Source organism: Bos javanicus, chromosome 16 (assembly GCF_032452875.1).
Source record: "Bos javanicus breed banteng chromosome 16, ARS-OSU_banteng_1.0, whole genome shotgun sequence".
Classification (NCBI taxonomy): Eukaryota; Metazoa; Chordata; class Mammalia; order Artiodactyla; family Bovidae; genus Bos; species Bos javanicus.
The window spans coordinates 29,116,067-29,138,182 of NC_083883.1; the positions used below are offsets into that span (position 1 = coordinate 29,116,067).

The window sequence follows — 22,116 nt, forward strand, 5'->3', positions numbered from 1 at the left end:
AGAGGGGAAAATGGAAGACACAGCAGTCACTAGTCCACAGAAATTCTGAAACCCAAATGGGTAAATGCTGCATTTCCTTGATTAGGACTCAGTCTTATTTCCTGCGAGGATTCAGAGGCTCTTGCCTCCCTCCACTGGGATCTTGGTTCCATCCTCTGAGTAAGACTTCCAGTTCCATAGAAAGTAGCCCTTGCTGACAGCTAAATAGTTTTCTCACATGCTTCCTGTCTGTAGTTGTACAAGTACCTGAAGTCCTCTCTCCATGTTTCACTGCCTCTGTCCCTTTTGGTTCACGCTGATATGATTCACTTTTAACACCATGCATCTCTTATGAATCAGTTTATAATCTAATAAACAAAAACTGCACTAGCACACATCCTTGGAGCAGTGTAGCTGCACTGTTCTGGCTCAAGGTTACTCATCAGGTGACAGTCAAGGTATCGTCTGGGGCTGCAGTCATGAACGCTTATCAGAGGCCGGAGGATCTACTCCTAAACTCACTCACAAGTTCATGGGTTGGCCAGAGGTCAACTCATTTTCCATCATTTGGGAGCACTGGGGCTGCTTGATGGTCCTCAAAACATGGTAACTGGCATCCCCTGAGTGAGTTAACCAAGAAGGATGAAAGAAGATGCAGTGCCTTTTGAGACCTGGTCTCCAAAGTCTCACTCCAGAGAGAAATGGGGAGATATTGGTCACAGGGTTCAAACTTTCAGTTATAAGATAAATAGGCTCTGGATCTAATGTATAGCACGATAACTATAGTTAATAATACTGTATTGTATACTTGAAATATGCTAGATAACAGATGCTAAGCAATATCACTGCAACAACAACAACAAAATAACTATATGGATGTGATAGATGTGTTCATTAATTTGATTGTGATCATTATTTCACAACTTACATTTATATCAAATTATCATGTTATACACCTTAAATATATATAGCTTTATTTTTCAATTATGCCCCAGTAAAGATGGTGGGGAGTAGGGGTAGACAGAGGGTAGAATAATATATATGTTATGAGCTGAATTTTTTTTAATAAAATTTTATTTTAAAGCTTAAAAAAAAAAAACAAAGTCCCACTCCATCCCTTCCACTTTACTTATGTTTGACAGAAGCAGTCACTTAGTCCAAGCTCCAGTTGAGAAAAGGAGAATTAGACTCCATCTTTTGAAGGGTTGAATATTAAAGAACTTGACATATTTTTAACCAGCACAGCCACATTTATCATTATGACTAAATAGGTTTTTAAAAACATATTTTTTCTTAATTAGTTGTGACCTTGGATCAGTCAAAGGAATAACTGCTTACCTTACAGAGCCTTTATCCAATCAGTACTTGGTTATAACTTGTCAACTGGGAAATATCCCTGGCAAACAGGAAGAAAAAGCTTTTCATTTCCCTATTAAATAACTTTTTAACTCACTTGTTTTTTTTGTTTGTTTGCTTATTTTAACTGGAAGTGTGTCCCTTTTGACCACCTTCACCAGTTTTGCCCACCCCAGACTCCCTTAGTCTCTTCAGTTATTAAGATCATGCTCACATGTCTGCTATAGGCTTTACCAAAGTAAAATGACTTCTTAAATCTTTAGTGTATCCATTATCTGTGGCTGTAGGTCATTGAGGCAATGGGTAGTCAGAATCACTCTCCTTTCTTTTTTCCTTTCTCTCTTTTTCCAATGAGAAAGTTATATGTGTCTGTCATGAAACTGCACTTTATAATATAGCCCAAGTGCAACTTTTGACAGAAGTATCTAGAGTATACTATCAACAAATAAGCATAAAATGATGTATAAAACTTCATGGGGAAATATCATCTTCATACATTGCCAAAAGTAAATGTCTCAGTAGGTAAAAACTAACCAGTGTTTAAATTTTCACATGTATTAGCCACTGCCAAAATCTGGAAGCATGAAAGACTACATATGCATTATCCAGTCCTTACCTGAGGACGATCCTCCTGAGCTCCTAGAATTACACCCTGAGGCCACAAGGGGTTTCAGGGAGATCCAGGCCCAGAAGTTCATTGATAATCTCATTGGCATGCAACCAAGATTTACCATCACCAACCTCATGTTCAGGTAAGAACTCACCAGGAAAAAATATTAGTTGTAAATTATTAAATATTCATTTGAAGATATACAATATATTACTTACAGAAAAATACAGTCAAAAAACACAGAAACTAGATTCTTCAAATGACAGAGAAGCAAGTTTATATACACAGGAGCACACACACACATATAATTACCAAGCCTGTAGTAGGTTCCAGATAAATCTTCATTGAGTGAGTGAATTACTACCTGATGGGTGGTATTTTTTAACTGAATCTGTATAAATATGAAATGTTATATTTACTTCTATAGGACCTATACATGCATGTGTGTGTGTGTTTGTGTGTGTGCTCAGTCACCCAATAGTGTCTGACTTTTTGGGGCACCATGGACTGTAGCCTGCCAGACTGCTCTGTCCATAGAATTTTCCAGGCAAGAATACTGGAGTGGGTTGCCATTACCTATTCCGGGGGATCTTCCCGATCCAGGGATCAAACCCCTTTTGTGTCTGGCGGATTCCTTGGCAGGCAGATTGCTTACCCCTAGGGCCCCCTGAGAAGCTCACATTTTTTTCTGTATACCTAGAAAAGCTCTGAACCCACTGGAATCTTGCATTCTCTCAGTCTTTCTGTCTCTTTAGACAACACGACTCATGTTAAAATGACATTTGGGGACGTCCGTGGTGGTCCAGTGATTAAGACTTCACTTTCCAATGCAGGGGATATGGGTTCAGTCCTGGTCGGGGAGCTAAGATCCCACATGCCTCATGGTCAAAGACCCAGAACATAAAACAGAAGCAATATTGTAGCAAATTCAATAAGGACTTTTTTTTTTTTTTTTTGATGTGGAATCTAATTTCTTTTTTTTGTATTTTTTTTTATTTCTTTTAATTATAAATATCAAAATGAATCCACCACAGGTATACATGTGTTCCCCATCCTGAACCCTCCTCCCTCCTCCCTCCCCATACCATCCCTCTGGGTCGTCCCAGTGCACCAGCCCCAAGCATCCAGTATCGAATAAGGACTTTTTTAAATGGTCCATATATTTAAAAAAAGTTTTTAATGACATCTGACTGGATTTGGCTATGACTTCAGCTATTTGTTCATATCCATCAAGATCAAATCTACTGACACAAAATAAGATCATTGGATACTCATTTCACTGACAAAATGAACATATATTAAGTACCTGTGACATAGAAGGAAAGCTGACATTTAGAGATAGAAGACTATGCAACTGGAACTCCTTCAGTATGTCCCCGGAATATCACGTTGAATTTCCTGCAGGCCCTACACGTTTAAGGATTAATTCTGCACTTTTCTTTTTTTAATGAGGTTGACAACAACCCCTGCTTTTTTAGGGGGTGGGGGCACCACGCAGCATGCAGGGATCTTAGTTACCCACCAGGGATGAAACCTGTGCCCCTCCCTCTCCCTGCAGCAGAAGCAGCATAGTCTTAACCACCGGACCGCCAGGGAAGTCCAGTTCTGCACTTTTAGTGTTCAGTAAATAAACCAGTAAGAGATGAGATGATTATAAGGGAATGCTTTTAATAAGCAGACCAAATATGTGTCTTAATATCCCTTTGGTCATGTGGAGAGGCTACGATTATTGCAGTTAGGCCACCTTTGCTAAAAAGTTTATTAGAAACTTGTTTGTGGGACTTGACTTGAAAGATCTCTCACATTCAAGGTAATGTCTTCAGTGGTAAGCAAATATTGCACTTAGAATATGAGTTTGGTTTTTTAAATCTTTCAATCCTTCAACCATTTGGATGAGTTCCACTGAGTAACCCTACTTTAATGTCAAAAACAAAGCATAATGACAAAGCTAGGAAAATGTTAGTTCATGCGAGTTGCAAACTGTCTCAGAAGCAGCTCTTGTTGTTGTTGTTGTTGTTGAGTTGCTCAGTCATGTCCAACTCTGTGCAGCCCCACGGACTGCAGCACTCCAGGCTTCCCTGTCCTTCACCATCTCCATCTTCCCTGTCCTTCACCATCTGCGGGAGTTTGCTCAAACTCATGTCCATTGAGTTGATGATGCCATCCAACCATCTCATCCTCCGCACTGTTAAACTAAATACACAGCTTATCACCAAATTATCACTTACTTCAAAGGACCACATTCATTCAGCTGTGTGAAACCTGGACTGTTTGCTGGAAAACCAGTATATATACGTATGTGTGTATATATGTATACAGTTACACTAGTATGTAGAGTAACAGAGTGATGGAGCTCAAAAGAGGTGTACCCCATTCCTCTTCATCCACTGTGCAGGGAGGTCCTATCACCTCCCTGGACCCTAACTTCCTCATCTATAAAAGGGTTCCAAAGACCTCCTCTGTCTTCAGTGTTTGTATGGCCTTGCTTACTACTACCAGACCTATACACATGCTGTTCTCTTATCGCCACCACTGAGTGTGTTACCAGGAAGCCCTGTGTATGAACACAGAGGAATCTGACATGTATTTGAATACCCTATCAAGCTACTGAAGCATCCTCTGTCTGGTTGCCTCCTCGTTTGCATCCCAGTCTTGGTACTTGTTTCATGCAGATGCATTCAGATGAATACTTTTCAAAGAAATCTTAAGAAAACTTTAAAAATATGTATCTCCTTGCAAATGTCTGAAGTGCATTGGGCAGTTTTCTCACCTGTAAAATGAAATGAACTCCATGGTCTCTGTAAGTCTCCATGGTCTCCATATCACAGTTCTGTGGTTCCATGAATTTGCATATACCTTCAGATGGGGCCCACATAGAGGGCCCTCCCAGATTAGACGAGCCTATATCTCCTTTTTTCTTTTGATTTCCTTGCAGTCGTGAGAAGAGCAAGGATGAGCTGGTGATGGCAATTTTATCGGACATGCTAACGCGGCTGCCACTGTCTGTAGAGAAAGAAGAATGGGCTGGAACTCCAAGCACACTGAAGTACATCATGTTAAGCCCCATCTGGGAGTCTTTTCATAAAGATCCCAAAGGTAAGCCTGGGACATGACCTTCCTCCCCTCACCCCAGCCTCCTCAGGAAAGGACTCCAGCATCAGAAGGACAAAAGTTATTAACAAAGTAGAAAGGCCAATGTGAGATGGAAAACTAACTCTGTAATGCCCTCTTCTCTCTCCAAGCTGGGTGATGGGGAGCAGAAGAGAAAATTATGGGGGCAGGGGTAGACAGCGGGAAGGTCCATGACCCCAAGACAAAAAGTAAAGGAGTAAAAACGATGTAGAAAACCAGAAAGGAGCAAGTCTGCTTGAAGGAGTCTACAGAGCTTTTAAGTCTCTGTCCTTTTTGCATCTCTGCCTGATGGACAGCATTTTGGGCAGGGAGATTTAGATGGGCCCTCTGACCCTCTCCAAGCTGGGAGACTTCTGAACTCTGAGGAGCAAAGGGGAGGGAGGGACGGCAGATCCAGAGAAGACAGAGCAATCCTCGTTGTCCAGAGTTGGCTCCACACCCAGCTCTGAGAGGCCAAAGTGTTGAACTGTGGTAATTTACCCTATTAAATTTTCAGCATCCATACTTTAACCCTTTCAAGAGATTCAACCGTTGCTGTTCACCTGAAACTGTCACAACATTGTTAATCTGCTACACCCCAATACAAAATAAAGTTTAAAAAAAAAAAAAAGATTCATTTTGGAGCCTACAAGCTAAACTAATGGTTGAAAAAGTCAAAAGAATAATAATATTTCATGACACAAATATTTTATGAAATTCAAATCTGAGTGCCCACAAATAGAGCTTTATTGTGGTGCAGCCATTGTTTGTTTTCACATTGTCTATGCCTGCACCTGCTCTACACTGGGAGAGTTGAGTATCCCACAAAGCCCGGGATATTTACTAACTGGCCTTTTGCAGAAAATAGTTTTCAGTCCTTGGGCTACTCACATCAAACTCCTTTAATTTCCAAACCTTACATCTCTCCAAGTAAAGCCTCATCTTATCTGAAAGATGCCACAGTTTTTTTCTCTTTTTAATCCAGGCTATGATCCACTTATCCACTGTGTCTTGCTAACCTTTTTGATCCAAGAAATTGAAAGATTTGATCAGTTGCTATCTATTATACATAAGTCTCTGAAAGATCTTCAACTTGCTATAAAAGGAGAGATTATCCTTACCCAAGAATTGGAGGAAATATATGATTCTTTTCTTAGTACAAAAGTGCCCAAACTGTGGCAGGTAAGCAATTATCCTTTCCCATTCACATGCTTGATCGAAATAAATCCCCTAGTTCTAGGGAAAGAGTAAGTTAACTATGGTATAGACTCATGACGAAATATTATGTATCCATTAAAAGATGTTGACTTTTATATATACTTTTGGTGACAATATATACTTTTGGTGTGAGTATATATTAATAAAATCTGAGAGGGCAATTTGGCAATTCTACTTAAATAAATTTATCTAAGAGATATTTGTTGCAGGGCTTTTTATGTTTCAGCATAAAGTTGAAAACAACTCGAATACCTCTTAATGGAAATCTGGTTAGATAAATTATGATATATTCAAATAATAAGGTATGTGTTATATGCTAGAAAGATCTCTCAGATGTATTGTGAAATTTTTTTAAGTTTTAGAACACTAAGTCATTTTTAAGGATTATAAAAATATGTATACTTCTATAAAACACACGCTTACATAAATGTGTGTAAAAACACATATGTTTTAGATTCAAGAAACCCAAGTTAAAATTTTGAAAGTTCAAAAAAGGGAAAAGCACTGGGCTGACAGCCCCATCCCACCCTGACTAGGGCATCCAAGAGGCACATCGAGGAGGATGGGACTGAGAACAGGCCCACAAGGAGAGCACGGGCCTGGCAGGGGCCAGCTGGCGCCCAGCACCAAGCTGAGCTCGGGCCCAGGTCAGCTCCACGGCAAACTCACTGCAGGCCGAGATCTGCTGGGAACCAGTGGCTGGAGGGAACCAGGCAGCTGTGTACAGTGGGATGGGGAGAAGGTGGGGGTAAAGGGATGTTGCTTGTACAGAGGGCTGATGGCTGTAAAAATTTATTTTGAAAATTAGGAGCTGGGGTGAAGTGTGTGCTGCCTCAAAATTCTGGCCTCACTTGGCCCTTTTGCCCTCTGGCAATAAATTGTTTCTATTAGCCAAAAAAAATTCTATAGGCAAAAAATAAAAGATCATAAGAACATATCCAGAATGCAACCCAGAGAGACTAAGAATGGAAACTATGAAAGAGCTATGAAGATTCACAGAGGGCAAACAGACTGTCCAACATTAGTTTGATTGAAGTTCGGAAAGAGAGAAGAGAGAGGATGAAGCAGAGGCAGTAATTAAAGGAATAAGGGCTGAGAATTTTCCAGAATTGATAGATGTAAGAAGTTCAATGAATCCCAAGCAGTAGACATCTTTTTTAACTTATGCATAGATACATCCTAATGAACCTGCAGAAAATCAAAGAAAAACTCTTCAAAAGCAGCTAGAAAAAAGTAACTTTCAACGGAATGGAAATGGTATCTCCATCGTGTCAAATGAACTGTTAAACTAAAATTGTATATACAAAACTTTTGTTTCAAAAATGAAGATAACGGGAATTCTCTGGAGGTCCATTGGTTAAGACTCTGCCCTCCAGTGCAGGGAGTGAGGATTCTTAGCTCCCTGGTGTGGGAGCTAAGATCCCACATGCCTTGTAGCCAAAATAAAATAACAGAAGCAATATTGCAGCAAATTCAATGAAGACTTTAAAAATGGTCCACATCCAAAAAAAATCTTTAAAAACAAAAATGAAGATGAAATAAAACAGACCAAAACGAAAAAATGCTGAGAGAGTTCATCATTAGCAAATGCTAAGGGAAACCCTGAATGCCTTTCCTTATTTCCAGCAGGAAGGTGGAAGGAGGTAAAGGGGGAAGCTCTGAGACATGAGAAGGAATGAAGAGGTGGAAAAGTGGTAAATGAGGTGGTGAATAAATTTTGACAAAAATAAAAAGCAACGACAATATTAATATCCAGTGGGATTATTTTTTTAAAGAAGGATAGAATATTGAACATTTTGAAATGGAAAGGTCAAGAATAGAAAGGGTCAACAATAACATATAAGCCAAGGTTGGGGAGGATATGGAATTTTTAGGTCTCAGAGAAGGAAGTTAAAAGTAATAATAACCCATAGATTTTTACAAATTAAGTATGCATGCTGTAATTTTTAGGGTAATCACTAAAACAATTGAAACAAATTGAAGAGGAGGGAGAAATGCTTGTTATATTATTTTGTGAATAAAAAAAATTTTAAAGATTCAAAATGGCATATACAGTATAATCTCAACAATATAGAAAGTATATAATCCCCTGCACATGAGTATCAAGACACATGTACAAAAGTATTCAGAACACCATTATTTACAATGGTAAAATACTGGAGACAACTGAAATGTGTCATCCACAATAGGATGGAAAAATAGACTATACCAACAGCGAAAGGGAATGAACTACAGCTACAAGCATCAACAGGATATGCTCAAAAAGAAGGATGAAATCACACACACACAGACAGACACACAGTCAATTCTTATTATTTGTGAATTACATCTTTGTGAAATTGCCTACTTTCTAAAATTTATTTGTAATCAAAATGTATGCAGACACATGAAAAGATGCTCACATCATTCGTCATCAGGGAAGTGCAAACCAGAACCACAGTGAGGTGTAATTCCACATCCTACTAGGGCGGTTACCTCCCAGGCGGCACGACTGTGAAGAGTCCACCTGCCAGTGCAGGAGATACAAAGATGCGGGTTTGATCCCTGGGTCAGGAAGATCCCCTGGAGGAGGAAATGGCAACCCACCCCAGCATTCTTGCCTGGAGAATCCCATGGACAGAGGAGCCTTGCAGGCTACTGTTCATAGGGTCACAAAGAGTCAGACACAACAGAGCACTCACTCACGCTCAGGACGGACAGAATAAAAATGCAGACAATAATAAACATTGCAAGGATACAGAGACATTGGAATCTTCATATACTGCTCTTGGCAAAATGGTGTAGCCACTTTCGGAAAATAGTATTTTATTTCCTCAAATAGTTAAACATAGAGTTGCCATTTGACCCAGCAGTTCCAACCCTAGGTATATTCCCAAAAGAAGTTGAAACATGTACCCACACAAAAAAGCTTGTCATGACTGTTCACAGCAGCATCATTCAGAGCCAAAAGATGGAAGCAACTCAGATATTCCTGATGAATGGACAGAATCCTGATGAATAAATTATATGGTTTGTGAATTATATCTCAATAAAGCTATTTTTAAAACTTATAGTAGAAAACATAGAGTTTAGAGAAAGCAATGACAATTATAAATACTTAAAAACTGAGTGAAAGCTGTGAAGAGAATTGAGATATTGGATCTGCAAACTGCACACACTTAGAATCATAAGACTTCGCAGCTTGAAAGGATCTTGGGTTCCTCTGCTCCAATATCCTTATTTTACAGATGTGGAAACTGAGCAGTGGAGCGGCTTCGAGACTCACTGAGAAAGTTAAGTAGTGAAAGGGCTGGGAGTCACATGCGTTCAGATTTAAGTCGAGAGAGCGTGGCTCAGTTGGAATCCTCTAGGTTTAGTTACCTATGGGTAAAATGAGGGCATATCTGACCGAATGGCAAGAGCTGAAATTAGCCAGGGAGAAATGTATGGCTTGGACAATTAGGTGTACAATAGTACCATTTAGAGACAGAGTGAGCAGAAACAGAGGCTGTTCAAGGGCAGATGCTGACATCCTGTTTTGGACATGAAACATCTCGAGAAGCTAGGGGAGGCTCCCAAGTGAAGTTATCCAGGAGAAAGTGGATGAGAGTGCGAAGCAAGATATCAGTACTATCAGCTTAGACAAAGTGGAAACCACAGTGAATTAGATCTGAGAGAATGTAAAGTAGGGAGAGAAGAAGGCTGAGGGAATATTAGGCAACACCGCCTGAAAGGGAGGGAAACAGAAGGAATCAAAGAATGAAACCCTAGAAGTAGAGAATTCAAGAGAACGTTAGGATTGAGTGTGGACACAGAAGTCAAGGCAGGAGAGGGAGGAAGTAATCAACTTAGTCAAAAGCTGCAGAGAATACAAATTAGACAAATGAGAGGGATGAGTCTAGGGTGGAATCATGAATATGGAATGTATAAGGTCCTTGATGACTTCTAATGAAGACTTTTTTTATGGTGGTAAGAATGATCAAGATCTATTCTCAGCAATTTTTAAGTACAAAATACCATATTATTACTATGCTTTGCTGCTGCTGCTGCTGCTAAGTCACTTCAGTCATGTCCAACTCTGTGCAACCCCATAGACGGCAGCCCACCAGGCTCCCCCGTCCCTGGGATTCTCCAGGCAAGAACACTGGAGTGGGTTGCCATTTCCTTCTCCAATGCATGAAAGGGAAAAGTGAAAGTGAAGTTGCTCAGTCATGTCCGACTCTTAGCGACCCCATGGACTGCAGCCTACCAGGCTCCTCCATCCATGGGATTTTCCAGGCAAGAGTACTGGAGTGGGGTGCCATTGCCTTCTCCGATTACTATGCTTTAGATCCTCAAAAGTGATTCTTCTTCTTATGACTGAAAATTTGTACTCTTTGATCTATATTATCGTATTTCCCCCTCCCATCTACTTCTGGCAACCCTCATTCTTCTGAGGAACATTGTTTTTATATAAAATTTGTGTAGAGATTTTATCATGAAAAGATGTTGAATTTTGTCAAATCCTTTTTGTGCATCTATTGAAATGATCATAGGATTTTTATCCTTCATTCCTACATTGTGGTGTATCACATTTTTTGATCTTCATGTTTAACCATCCTTACCTCCCAGGGCTGAATCCCACCTGATCACTGTTTATGATCCTTTTAATCTATTCTTGAATGCAGTTCGCTATTCTGTTGAGGATCAAACAAGCAGGATTGCATGTTAGGTGGCTTGTATATTTAAGATAGAAGAATGTGTTAATAAACAAAGGGATGGAAAATGGAAGTGGAAGCTTCAGAAAAGCAAAAATAGTCCAGAAGTGCTGTGCAGTGCACAGGGGCAGGAACCAGCTTGACTCGAAACTGGAAGGAAAAGAGATGGGGGAAAGAGAGAGTGGATGGAGATTTATAGAATTTTGTATAGGGAAAGGCCAGAAAGTTGAGATTACTTAGACTTAATGGCCTGGAAAGGTAATCTTCCCAGATAAGGGGAAAGAAGTGGGTGGGTAGAGGGGTGGGCAGCAATGAAGACTGATTGGAGAACTTAAAAAGAACGAGGAAAGACTAGCCAGGATGGAAACTTGCAAGTGTTTTATCCAAAGCACTGTTAAGATCGTGCTGACTTGCCCTGGTTAAGAGTTTTCAGATTTCTCACCAAGTGCTTTCAGTTGGAAAATAGCATCCTCTTGCCAAGTTGTCTATTTCTGGCAATTGAGTCTGTCGCCAAAGTGTACAGACATGTCCTTAATGACTTCAAAGACAAATCTTTAAAAAAAAAAATGATGTGCCTGTTTCTCAATCCCAACAGAAATATGCCTACAAGTCAAGTAAAGCCCTGAGTTCCTGGGTGAATGACCTCATCCAGAGGCTGAACTTCTTTAACACCTGGGCCAAAATGGCGTATACTGCAATGCATCATCGGTATGTAGAAAGGCTGCTCTACGTTTCTGCATCATTTTTACTTTGAGCTTAATGGTTTCACCATGTAATTTCACATCCTTGACCTCTGAGTTCTCACTGCAACATGTGAATTTAAACAAAAGAGGTATTCTTTTTTTTTTATCTAAAAAATTTTATGATATTTTATTTAAGGTGCAAATGTGTTAATTTCAGTATTTTTTAAGCGCTTGGGGTTTTTTATTTTAAATTTTATTTAATTGAAGGATAATTGCTTTACAGAATTGTGTTGGTTTCTGCCAAACATCAACATGAATCAGCCATAGGTATACATATGTCCCCTCCCTCTTGAACCTGCTCCCATCTCCCTCCCCATCCCAACCCTCAAGGTTGTTACAGAGCCCCAGTTTGAGTTCCCTGAATCATACAGCAAATTCCCATTGGCTATTTATTTTACATATGGTAATATAGGTTTCCACGTTACTTTCTCCAAACATCCCACCCTCTCCTCAAAAGGAGGGATTCTTTTCTTCAGTTTAGGAGGAGGAAGCAGAGGCCTAAGAACTGGAGAGTTCCTTCCAAGGTCACTTTACACTAAGAGACAGATGTAGAAACAGAACGTAACACATTCCTCTTTCTGTTCCGCTACACTGCGTCATGTGACACTAGTAGGAAGAAATGTGAAAAGAAATAAAAGCTAAATACATATAATTTAAAAAATTTTAATATATAGCACAAAATAATTTGAAAGGCATGACAGAAATTCACATTTACGGAGTGCCTCACAGGGTGCTGGGCTTCCCAGGTGGTTTGGTTCAGTTCAGTCCAGTCACTCAGTCGTGTCCTACTCTTTGCAACCCCATGGACTGCAGCACGCCAGGCCTCCCTGTCCATCACCCACTCCCAGAGCTTGCTCAGACACATGTCCATCGAGACAGTGATGCCATCCAACCATCTCATCCTCTGTCATACTCTTCTCCTCCAGCATCAGGGTCTTTTCCAATGAGTAAGTTCTTTGCATCAGGTGGCCAAAATATTGGAGTTTCAGCTTCAGCATCCGTCCTTCCAATGAATATTCAGGACTGATTTCCTTTAGGATGGACTGGTTGGATCACCACAGTTCAAAAGCATCAATTCTTCAGCATTCAGCTTTCTTTATAGTCCAACTCTCACATCCATACATGACCACAGGAAAAACCATAGTTTTGACTAGATGGACTTTTGTTGGCAAAGTAACGTCTCTGCTTTTTAATATGCTGTCTAGGTTGGTCATAGCTTTTCTTCCAAGGAGCAAGTGTCTTTTAATTTCATGGCTGCAGTCACCATCTGCAGTGATTTTGGAGCCCAAAAAAATCAAGTATCTCACTGTTTCCATTGTTTCCCTATCTATTTCCCATGAAGTGATGAGACCAGATGCCATGATCTTAGTTTTCTGAATGTTGAGTTTTAAGCCAACTTTTTCACTCTCCTCTTTCAGCATTATTGGTCGGGGCATAGTCTTGGATTACTGTAATATTGAATTGTTTGTCTTGGAAATGAACAGAGATCATTCTTTCATTTTTGAGATTGCATCCAAGTACTGCATTTTGAACTCTTTTGTTGACTATGATGGCTATTCCATTTTTTCTAAGGGATTCTTTCCCACAGTAGTAGATATAATGGTCATCTGAATTAAACTCACCTATTCCAGTACATGTTAGTTTGCTGATTCTGAACTTCCAGATGTTCAAGCTGGATTTAGAAAAGGCAAGGAACCAGAGATCAAATTACCAACATCCACTGGATCATCGAAAAAGCAAGAGAGTTCCAGAAAAACATCTACTTCTGCTTTATTGACTATGCCAAACCCTTTGACTGTGTGGATCACAACAAACTGTGGAAAATTCTTCAAGAGATGGGAATACCAGACCACCTGACCTGCCTCCAGAGAAATCTGATGCTGGTCAAGAAGCAACAGTTAGAACTGAACATGGAACAACAGACTGGTTCCAAATAGGGAAAGGAGTACGTCAAGGCTGTATTTTGTCACCCTGCTTATTTAACTTATATGCAGAGTACATCATGAGAAATGCTGGACTGGATGAAATACAAGCTGGAGTCAAGATTGCTGGGAGAAATATCAATAACCTCAGATACAGATGACACCACCCTTATGGCAGAAAGGAAAGACGTAAAGAGCCTCTTGATGAAAGTGAAAGAGGAGAATGAAAAAGTTGACTTAAAACTCAACATTCAGAAAACTAAGATCATGGCATCTGGTCCCATCACTTCATGGCAAATAGATGGGGAAACAGTGGAAACAGTGACACACTTTACTTTTTTGGGCACCAAAATCACTGCAGATGGTGACTGCAGCCATGAAATTAAAAGACACTTGCTCCTTGGAAGAAAAGCTATGACCAACCTAGACAGCATATTAAAAAGCAGAGACATTACTTTGCTGACAAAGGTCCATTAGTCAAAGCTATGGTTTTTCCAGTAGTCATGTATGGATGTGAGAATTGAAGTATAAAGAAAGCTGAGTGTTGAAGAATTGATGCTTTTGAACTGTGGTGTTGGAGAAGACTCTTGAGAGTCCCTTGGACAGCAAGGAGATCCAGCCAGTCCATCCTAAAGGAAACCAGTCCTGAATATTCATTGGAAGGACTGATGCTGAAGCTGAAACTCCAATACTTTGGCTACCTGATGTGAAGAACTGATTCATTTGAAAAGACCCTGATTCTGGGAAAGATTGAAGGTGGGAGGAGAACGGGATGACAGAAGATGAGATGGTTAGACGGCATCACCGACTAAATGGACATGAGTTTGAGTAAACCCCGGGAGCTGGTGATGGACAGAGAGGCCTGGCGTGCTGCAGTCCATGGGGTCACAAAGAGTCGGACATGACTGAGTGACTGAACTGAACTTTCACTTTCATCAAGACCCTCTTTAGTTCTTTCTCACTTTCTGCCATAAGGGTGGTGTCATCTGCATGTCTGAGGTTATTGATATTTCTCCCAGCAATCTTGATTCCAGCTTGTGCTTCATTCAGCCGACATTTCACATGATGTACTCTGCATATAAGTTAAATAAGCAGGGTGACAATATACAACCTGACGTACTCCTTTCCCAAGTTGGAACCAGTCTGTTGTTCCATGTCTGGTTCTAACTGCATACAGATGCTTCTTGACAGATTTCATACAAATTTCTCAGAAGGCAGGTAAGGTGGTCTGGTATTCCCAACTCTTTAAGAATTTTCCAGTTTATTGTGATCCACAAAGTCAAAGGCTTTGGGGTAGTCAATAAAGCAGAAGTAGATGTTTTTCTGGGACTCTCTGCTTTTTCTATGATGCAACGGATGTTGGCAATTTAATCTCTGGTTCCTCTGCCTTAGTGGTAAAGAATCCACCTGCTGATGCAGGAGACGCAGGTTCCATCCCTGGGTTGAAAAGATCTGGAGAAGGAAATGGCAACCCATTCCAGTATTCTTATCTGGAGAATCCCACAGACAGAGGAGCCTGGTGGCCTACAGCCCATAGAGTCACAGAGAGTCAGACATGACTGAGAATGCACACACACTCACAGGAAGTAGGTACTATTATTTATCATTCTCATTTTAGAGATGTGGCTGCTGCTGCTGCTAAGTCGCTTCAGTCATGTCCAACTCTGTGCAACCCCATAGACGGCAGCCCACCAGGCTCCCCGTCCCTGGGATTCTCCAGGCAAGAACACTGGAGTGGATTGCCATTTCCTTCTCCAAGGCATGAAAGTGAAAAGTGAAAGTGAAGTCGCTCAGTTGTGTTCTACTCTTTGCAACCCCATGGACTGTAGCCTACCAGGCTTCTCCATCCATGGGATTTTCCAGGCAAGAGTACTGGAGTGGGTTGCCATTTCCTTCTCCAATGCATGAAAGCGAAAAGTGAAAGTGAAATGGCTCAATTGTTTCTGACTCTTAGCAACCCCATGGACTGCAGCCCACCAGGCTCCTCTGTCCATGGGGTTTTCCAGGCAAGAGTACTGGAGTAGGGTGCCATTGCCTTCTCCATTAGAGATGTGGAAATTGACACAAAAACATGGAGCAACTTGCCCAAATTTTCACAGCTAGAAAGTGGAAGTATTGAGATTTGAACCCGGAAAACCTAGTTCCAAAGTTTATACCAAACTGTCTCTTTCACCATTGAACTATAAGTGAATGTTACTGTTTATCTTCTTAGAATAGGCAGTAGCTCAAACCCAATCTGCAAGATTCCACAAAGCCCAGTCAAGATTCCTACTATAATAACCACATCACTTGTTAATTGCCTTCCAGGGCTTTGTGTTCTCAAAAGCTTTAAAGCCATAGCTGGTTTTCATTAAACTATAGGATAAGAGTCCAGAGAAGGGGGAGACTTTGAGATGAAAAGGGAAGGAGGAATCCAGGAGAGGCTTAAAGAAATTGCTGAGATCATCTGAAAATGTACAATTATTATGCCTCTAACCACACCAATCTGTGGTCTGCCTTCCAATAGGTATATGAGACTTGTCACAGCTTGGAAGCACTCCAGTTCATCACCTAGCCAAGACCCCAAATACCCCACTGAGCCAAACCATGAATTCTTTGAAGGATTTCCTGCAAGATATTGGCTCCCAGCTTTCTTCTTTCCACAAGGTGAGCATGAGAACCTGGACCAGCCCTATACCTGATCCAGGCAAGTCTGTCCCCAACCCCTCCACCAGCACTCTCCCTGTCCTCTTCCTTTCTGGGATGAGAGGTCCCTAGGATAGCCCTGCTCGCCACCCCCACCAACACACACACACACACACACACACACACACACAGAGGCACCAGGGCCTCTTGCATGGACTAGAGCAATCTCTCTCCTCCCTCCCCATCCACATCCTTCCCTTGCCCCATCTCCTCAAGCACCAGAGTAGACCCACATCCTCACCCTGGCAGGAGTCTCACTTCCTCATCTCTAGGTCATTAATATGAGGTCAGAAGCCAACAACATTAGACGCCTCCCCGAAGTCCCTACATCTTAAGAGTGGACTCCTGCAGATGGGCACCTGCCCAAGGGATTGATCCTGTGCTTCAGCCATTTCATTCATTTATTCATGTAATAAGAATTAATGAATAAATGTTTGTTGCGTCTAGGCCCCACCAGCTTGGTACAAATGTCCAGCAGGAAAGACAGCTATTCAACCAGAACCTGTTACAATAATATATGGTCAGGGTGTAACGAGAGTTGTAAAGGGTCCGCACTAGACTGTAAGATCCACGAAGGCAGGAGCCAGGTCCGTTTGTATTCCCTATTGTATTCCAAGCACCAAAAAAATTCTCAGTAAATATTTGAAGAAAGAGTGTCTTTCTAAATGAATATAAGAACAGATGAATATTCTTAGAGCCTAAAACAGGAGGACCTAAAGTAAGGGTCAGGAAAGGGAAGGCCACTATGGAAATAACTTCTAAGATGAGACTTGAAGCTTCCTTCTTACCAATTAGATATTATCCAGGTAGGGACAGAATAAGAGGACAGCAATTAGCACCCTTGGACACGACTGAAGTGACTTAGCAGCAGCAGTACTTACTAAATATAGTACTTATTAGTACCCAGGTGCCAGGCACTCTCTAAGGGTTGTATGTGTGTGTACGATTTTTAAATTTGTATTTATTTATTTGGCGGCACTGGGTCTTTGTTGCTGCCTGGGCTTTTTCTCTAGTTGTGGAGAGCAGGGTTTGCTCTCTTGTGGCGGCACGTGGGCTTCTCATTGCAGCGGTTTCTCATGTTGCAGAGCATGGGCTCTAGAGCATTTGGACTTCAGTAGTCATGACACTTGGGCTCAGTAGTTGCGGTGCCTGGGCTCTAGAGCACAGGTTCAGTGGTTGAGGTGTATGGGCTTAGTTGTCTTGTGACACATGGGATCTTCCTGGAGCAGGGATCGAACCCGTGTCCCCTGCATTGGCAGGCGGATTCTTTGCCACTGAGCCACCAGGGAAGCCCAGGATTTTGTCTATATTAAGTCACTCAATTCTCATGACAATCTTACGATGTTGTTACTATTATTATCCCTATTTTCAGATAAGAATACCTAGGCAGAGAGAAGTTGTAATTTGTCCAAAATCACACAATAAGTGACTGAGCCAAGGTTCAAACTTAGCCTATCTGACTTGGAAATTCACATGTTTAACCACTGCACTAAACTACGAATAGCATTTTATCAGAGAAAATATCGTCCTCTCCTGGAGCATTTAGCCTTCTGAAAGGGGCACGGAGAGAGGTCACTTCTGGCTGGGCCTGTAGAGATGGTCTCTTGGGCATTGAAGAGTTGTAGGAAAGTTTGAGAAAGATTATCTAAGGCTACAGGCTGAGCAAAGGCACTGAGTCTGGCCCAGTAAGTGGGTATTTAGAGTAGAGGAGACATGCCAGTATGACAGGGTTTAAATTGCCCTGTCAGTCAAAAGAAACTAAAATTCACTCTCTGTGCACTGGTGTAGTGGCTTCTAGGCAGCAGTGTTACATGATCAAGAAGTAGAATGGAGTTACTCAACTGGCAATTTATGCAGAACAAGAATTAAACAAGAGAAAAGGAACTAGTGGCAAGAAGAACAGTTAAGAATTGTGTTAGGTATCTTGGTATCAAGCTACAGAAGGCAATCCAAACTTGTGTAAGCAAAAGAGGGCAAGTTATAAGCACATATAAGTGGAAAGGAAGCCAAAGGGGCCTGGCTTCAAGCATGGCTGGATTCAGGTAGTCAATGTCACTACATGTGACTAGCTGAATGTCACTCTCAGGCTGCTTCCTCATGTCTGAGTTCTGTTTTTGCTATATCTTGGACTCTTTTTTTTCTCTGCTGCACATAGGCTTTCTCCATGCAACCAAGGGAAAAAATGGCCACAAGAATGTTAGCATATCCAGAGGAAAAAGGGCCTTCCTCTTCCTAATGTCCATATGGGTTGTGGCATGTGGGATCTAGTTCCCCAACCAGGGCTCTAACCCAGGCACCCTGCCTCGAGAGCACGGAGTCTTAGCCACTTTTCACCAGGGATGTCCTCATATGTCGTTCCTTGAGAAAGGCTCGACACACTTGGGTCTTGGCCTTGCCCGTGGGCCCCATGTTTGCTGCCAGGAAGATAAGGTACTTTGATCAGCCAAGACTGGGTCAAAAGTGATCAGGTCCAGGGATCCATAGCCCCTCTCTTCCCATGTTGAATATGGAAGGAACACTGGGCCTACAAATGCTCTCCATGTTTCCCAGGAAGCTCGTGCTACTTGCCAGACTAATATCCCCAAGTCCTTAGGGAGGCAGTTGGATTTATACTCTCCCCCTATCCAGCCCCGTCTCGCACCCACCACGGGTGTTTCCTGACACTTTCTTCTCCACTCTTCCCTTCCCATGAGATATCAGTGTTGCTAATCCCCACGGGAAACTTTGGGACAGACACAGCTCCTGAGTCCCTGAGACTCACAAGGAACTTGGTGCGTGTTTTTCTCCAAAGCCTTTCTTATCACTGTGCTTCAAGACTATGGACGGTCCCAAGGAACCTCTACAGATGCCCTGACTTTTACCCACCATGTGATCTCGGACACCACCGACGTCAAAGACAAGGAGTTCTCCATAATCATCCAGAAGAAACTCAACATAGTCAGGAGAGCCTTTAAGGTACTGGAATACTTCAGAGGTTGGAAAGGATAATCATTCATTCATTCAATCCATCCATCAATCATTCCATCAACAAACCTTCATTCCTCATTTACCAAGTGCCAGGCCCAAGGCTAGGCACTAGAGCATGGCAGTCTCCCTTCAAGCCCAAATGCCATCAAATGCCATCTCTCCCACTCTGCTTCTAGGGAGTTGGGAAGAACTAGAAATATATTAAATGAATAAGATTCAGATAAATACAATAAATGAACTTTACAACTCTCCCCTGACATAAATGAAGACTGAATGTTGTTAGATCAGGATTTGAAGATGGCATTTCTTTCTTTCTTAAGATTTTTTTTTTAATGTGGACCATTTTTACAGTTTTTATTTATTACAATATTGCTTCGGTTTATAACTCTTCCCTGACATAAATGAAGACTGAACACTCTATGTCAGGATTTGAAGGTGGTATTTCTTTCTAAGATTTTTTGATGTGGACCATTTTATGGTTTTTTTAATTATAATTTTGCTTTTGTTTTATGTTTTGGGGTTTTGTTTGTTTGTTTTTTGGTCATGAGGCATGTGGGAAATTAGCTCCCTGAGCAGGGATCGAACTCAGACCCCCAGCATTAGAAGGCAAAGTCTTAACCACTGGAAGCCCCCAAAAGTAATATTTCAAACAAATAGGGCAGATCTCTCCTGAGTGTGGCTCAGCTGAACTGCCTGCCATCCAGCAACCCACTCACTCCAGAGTTCAGCCACTTTCAAGGAGAAGCCCCCACCCAGCCTGCCATGAAACTCAGGGCACTCAGCAAATGTGCTGATTATGCTGGACGAAGTTTATCTGGGCATGTGAGTGCTGACAGCTAGGTGCTCGAGGCCAACCCTAACCCCATCACGCTCCCGCCATTGTCCCACTGGTTTGAGGGCCACTCTTGTGGTTTACTAAAATATAGTCTGTTTTAGCAATCTATTTTCTATTCCAGGACCAACACCACACAGGTCAAGAAGTTTTAAGTTATATATGGAGACTTAGTAGAGAAAATCCTGAGAAGGCAATGGCACCCCACTCCAGTACTCTTGCCTGGAAAATCCCATGGACGGAGGAGCCTGGTAGACTGCAGTCCATGGGGTTGGAAAGAGTCGGACACGACTGAGTGACTTCACTTTCACTTTTCGCTTTCCTGCATTGGAGAAGGAAATGGCAACCCACTCCAGCATTCTTGCCTGGAGAATCCCAGGGATGGCAGAGCCTGATGGGCTGCCGTCAATGGGGTCACACAGAGTCGGACACGACTGAAGCAACTTAGCAGCAGCAGCAGCAGTAGAACAAATCATTCCTCATTTTTCCTTTTTTTTTTTAATTGAATTTTTATTCTATTACTTTTTTTGTTTTTACTGTTTTTGATTGCGGTAAAATAAACATAACATAAAATTTACTATTTTAAGCACTTGTAACTGTACCGTCCAGTGACATTGAGTATACCCACACTGTTGTGCAGTCATCTCCAGGACGTTCTCATTTTTTCAAACTGGAACCCCATACCCATTAAACACTCCCCATTCCAACCATCCCAATCACCACACTACTTTTTATCTCTAAAAATGTGACTACTGTAGGAACCTCATATTAGTGGAACCATATCGTATTTGTCCTTTTGTGACTGGCTTACTCGCTAGTGATAAAGAACCCCACCTGCTGGCCTGGTAAAACGAGATCCAAAGCATTATTTCCTCTTCAATTTTTTGGAATAGTTTGAGAAAGATGGCTGTTAACTCTTCTTTAACACCCTGTGAAGCCATCTGGTTTGCAGCAACCAGGAAACCAGGACTTTGTTTTTTGGCAGTGTTTTGATTCTGTTTCATTACTGACTCAATTTCATTACTGGTAATCAGTCTGTTAATATTTTCTACTTCTTCTTGATTCAAACTTGGGAGATTGTACATTTCTAGGAATTTATCCATTTCTTCTAGGTTGTCCATTTTATTGGCATATAGTTGTTCATGGTAATCTCTTATGATCTTTTAAATTTTTGTGGTCTCTTTTGTAACTTCTCTTTCATTTCTGATTTTATTTGGGCCCTCTCTCATTTTTTTCTTGATGAGTCTAGCTAAAGGTTTATTGATTTTGTGGTACTTTTCAAAGAATCAGCTTCATTGATTCAGTTTCATTGATCTTTTCTCTATTTTTAGTCTCTATTTTATTTACTTCTGCTCTGATTTTTATTGTTTATTTTCTTCTACTAACCTTGAGTTTTTGTTTGTTCTTTTTCTAGTTCCTTTAGATGTGAGGTTAGGTTGTTTGAGATTTTTCTTGTTTCCTAAAGTAGGCTTGCATCAATGTAAACTTGTCTCTGAGAACTGTTTTGCTGCATCCTGTAGACTTTGGATCATTGTGCTTCCACTTTCATTTTCTTAAGGTATTTTTTTTTATTTCCTTTTTGATTTCTTCAGTCACCCATTGGTTGTTTAGTGACCTATTGTTTAGCATCTGTATGTTTGTGTTGTACAGGTTTTGTTCTTATTAATTTCTAGTCTCCTAGCATTGTGGAAGGCAATGGCACCCCAATCCAGTACTCTTGCCTGGAAAATCCCATGGACGGAGGAGCCTGGTGGGCTGCAGTCCATAGGGTCGTTAAGAGTCGGATTCGACTGAGCGACTTCACTTTCACTTTTCGCTTTCCTGCATTGGAGAAGGAAATGGCAACCCACTCCAGCATTCTTGCCTGGAGAATCCCAGGGATGGGGGAGCCTGGTGGCCTGCCGTCTATGGGGTCGCACAGAGTCGGACACGACTGAAGCGACTTAGCAGCAGCAGCAGGGAACTTGATATGATTGCAGCAATCTTCTTAAATTTAATGAGACTTGTTTTTATGGCT

The 22,116-nt window shown here is 41.4% G+C and overlaps 1 protein-coding gene across 2 annotated transcripts in view; it reads left to right on the forward strand.

Annotated features, from left to right (window-relative positions):
• Positions 1–22,116, forward strand: part of DNAH14 (dynein axonemal heavy chain 14) — a 394,303-nt gene that overhangs the window by 370,756 nt on the left and 1,431 nt on the right. For both annotated transcript variants that reach the window (XM_061382365.1, XM_061382363.1), the window contains 6 exons: positions 1,897–2,087; positions 4,881–5,041; positions 6,042–6,238; positions 11,546–11,658; positions 16,122–16,261; positions 19,092–19,255. In XM_061382365.1, the coding sequence (XP_061238349.1) occupies positions 1,897–2,087; positions 4,881–5,041; positions 6,042–6,238; positions 11,546–11,658; positions 16,122–16,261; positions 19,092–19,255 (966 nt within the window). The remainder of the gene's footprint in view (positions 1–1,896; positions 2,088–4,880; positions 5,042–6,041; positions 6,239–11,545; positions 11,659–16,121; positions 16,262–19,091; positions 19,256–22,116) is intronic.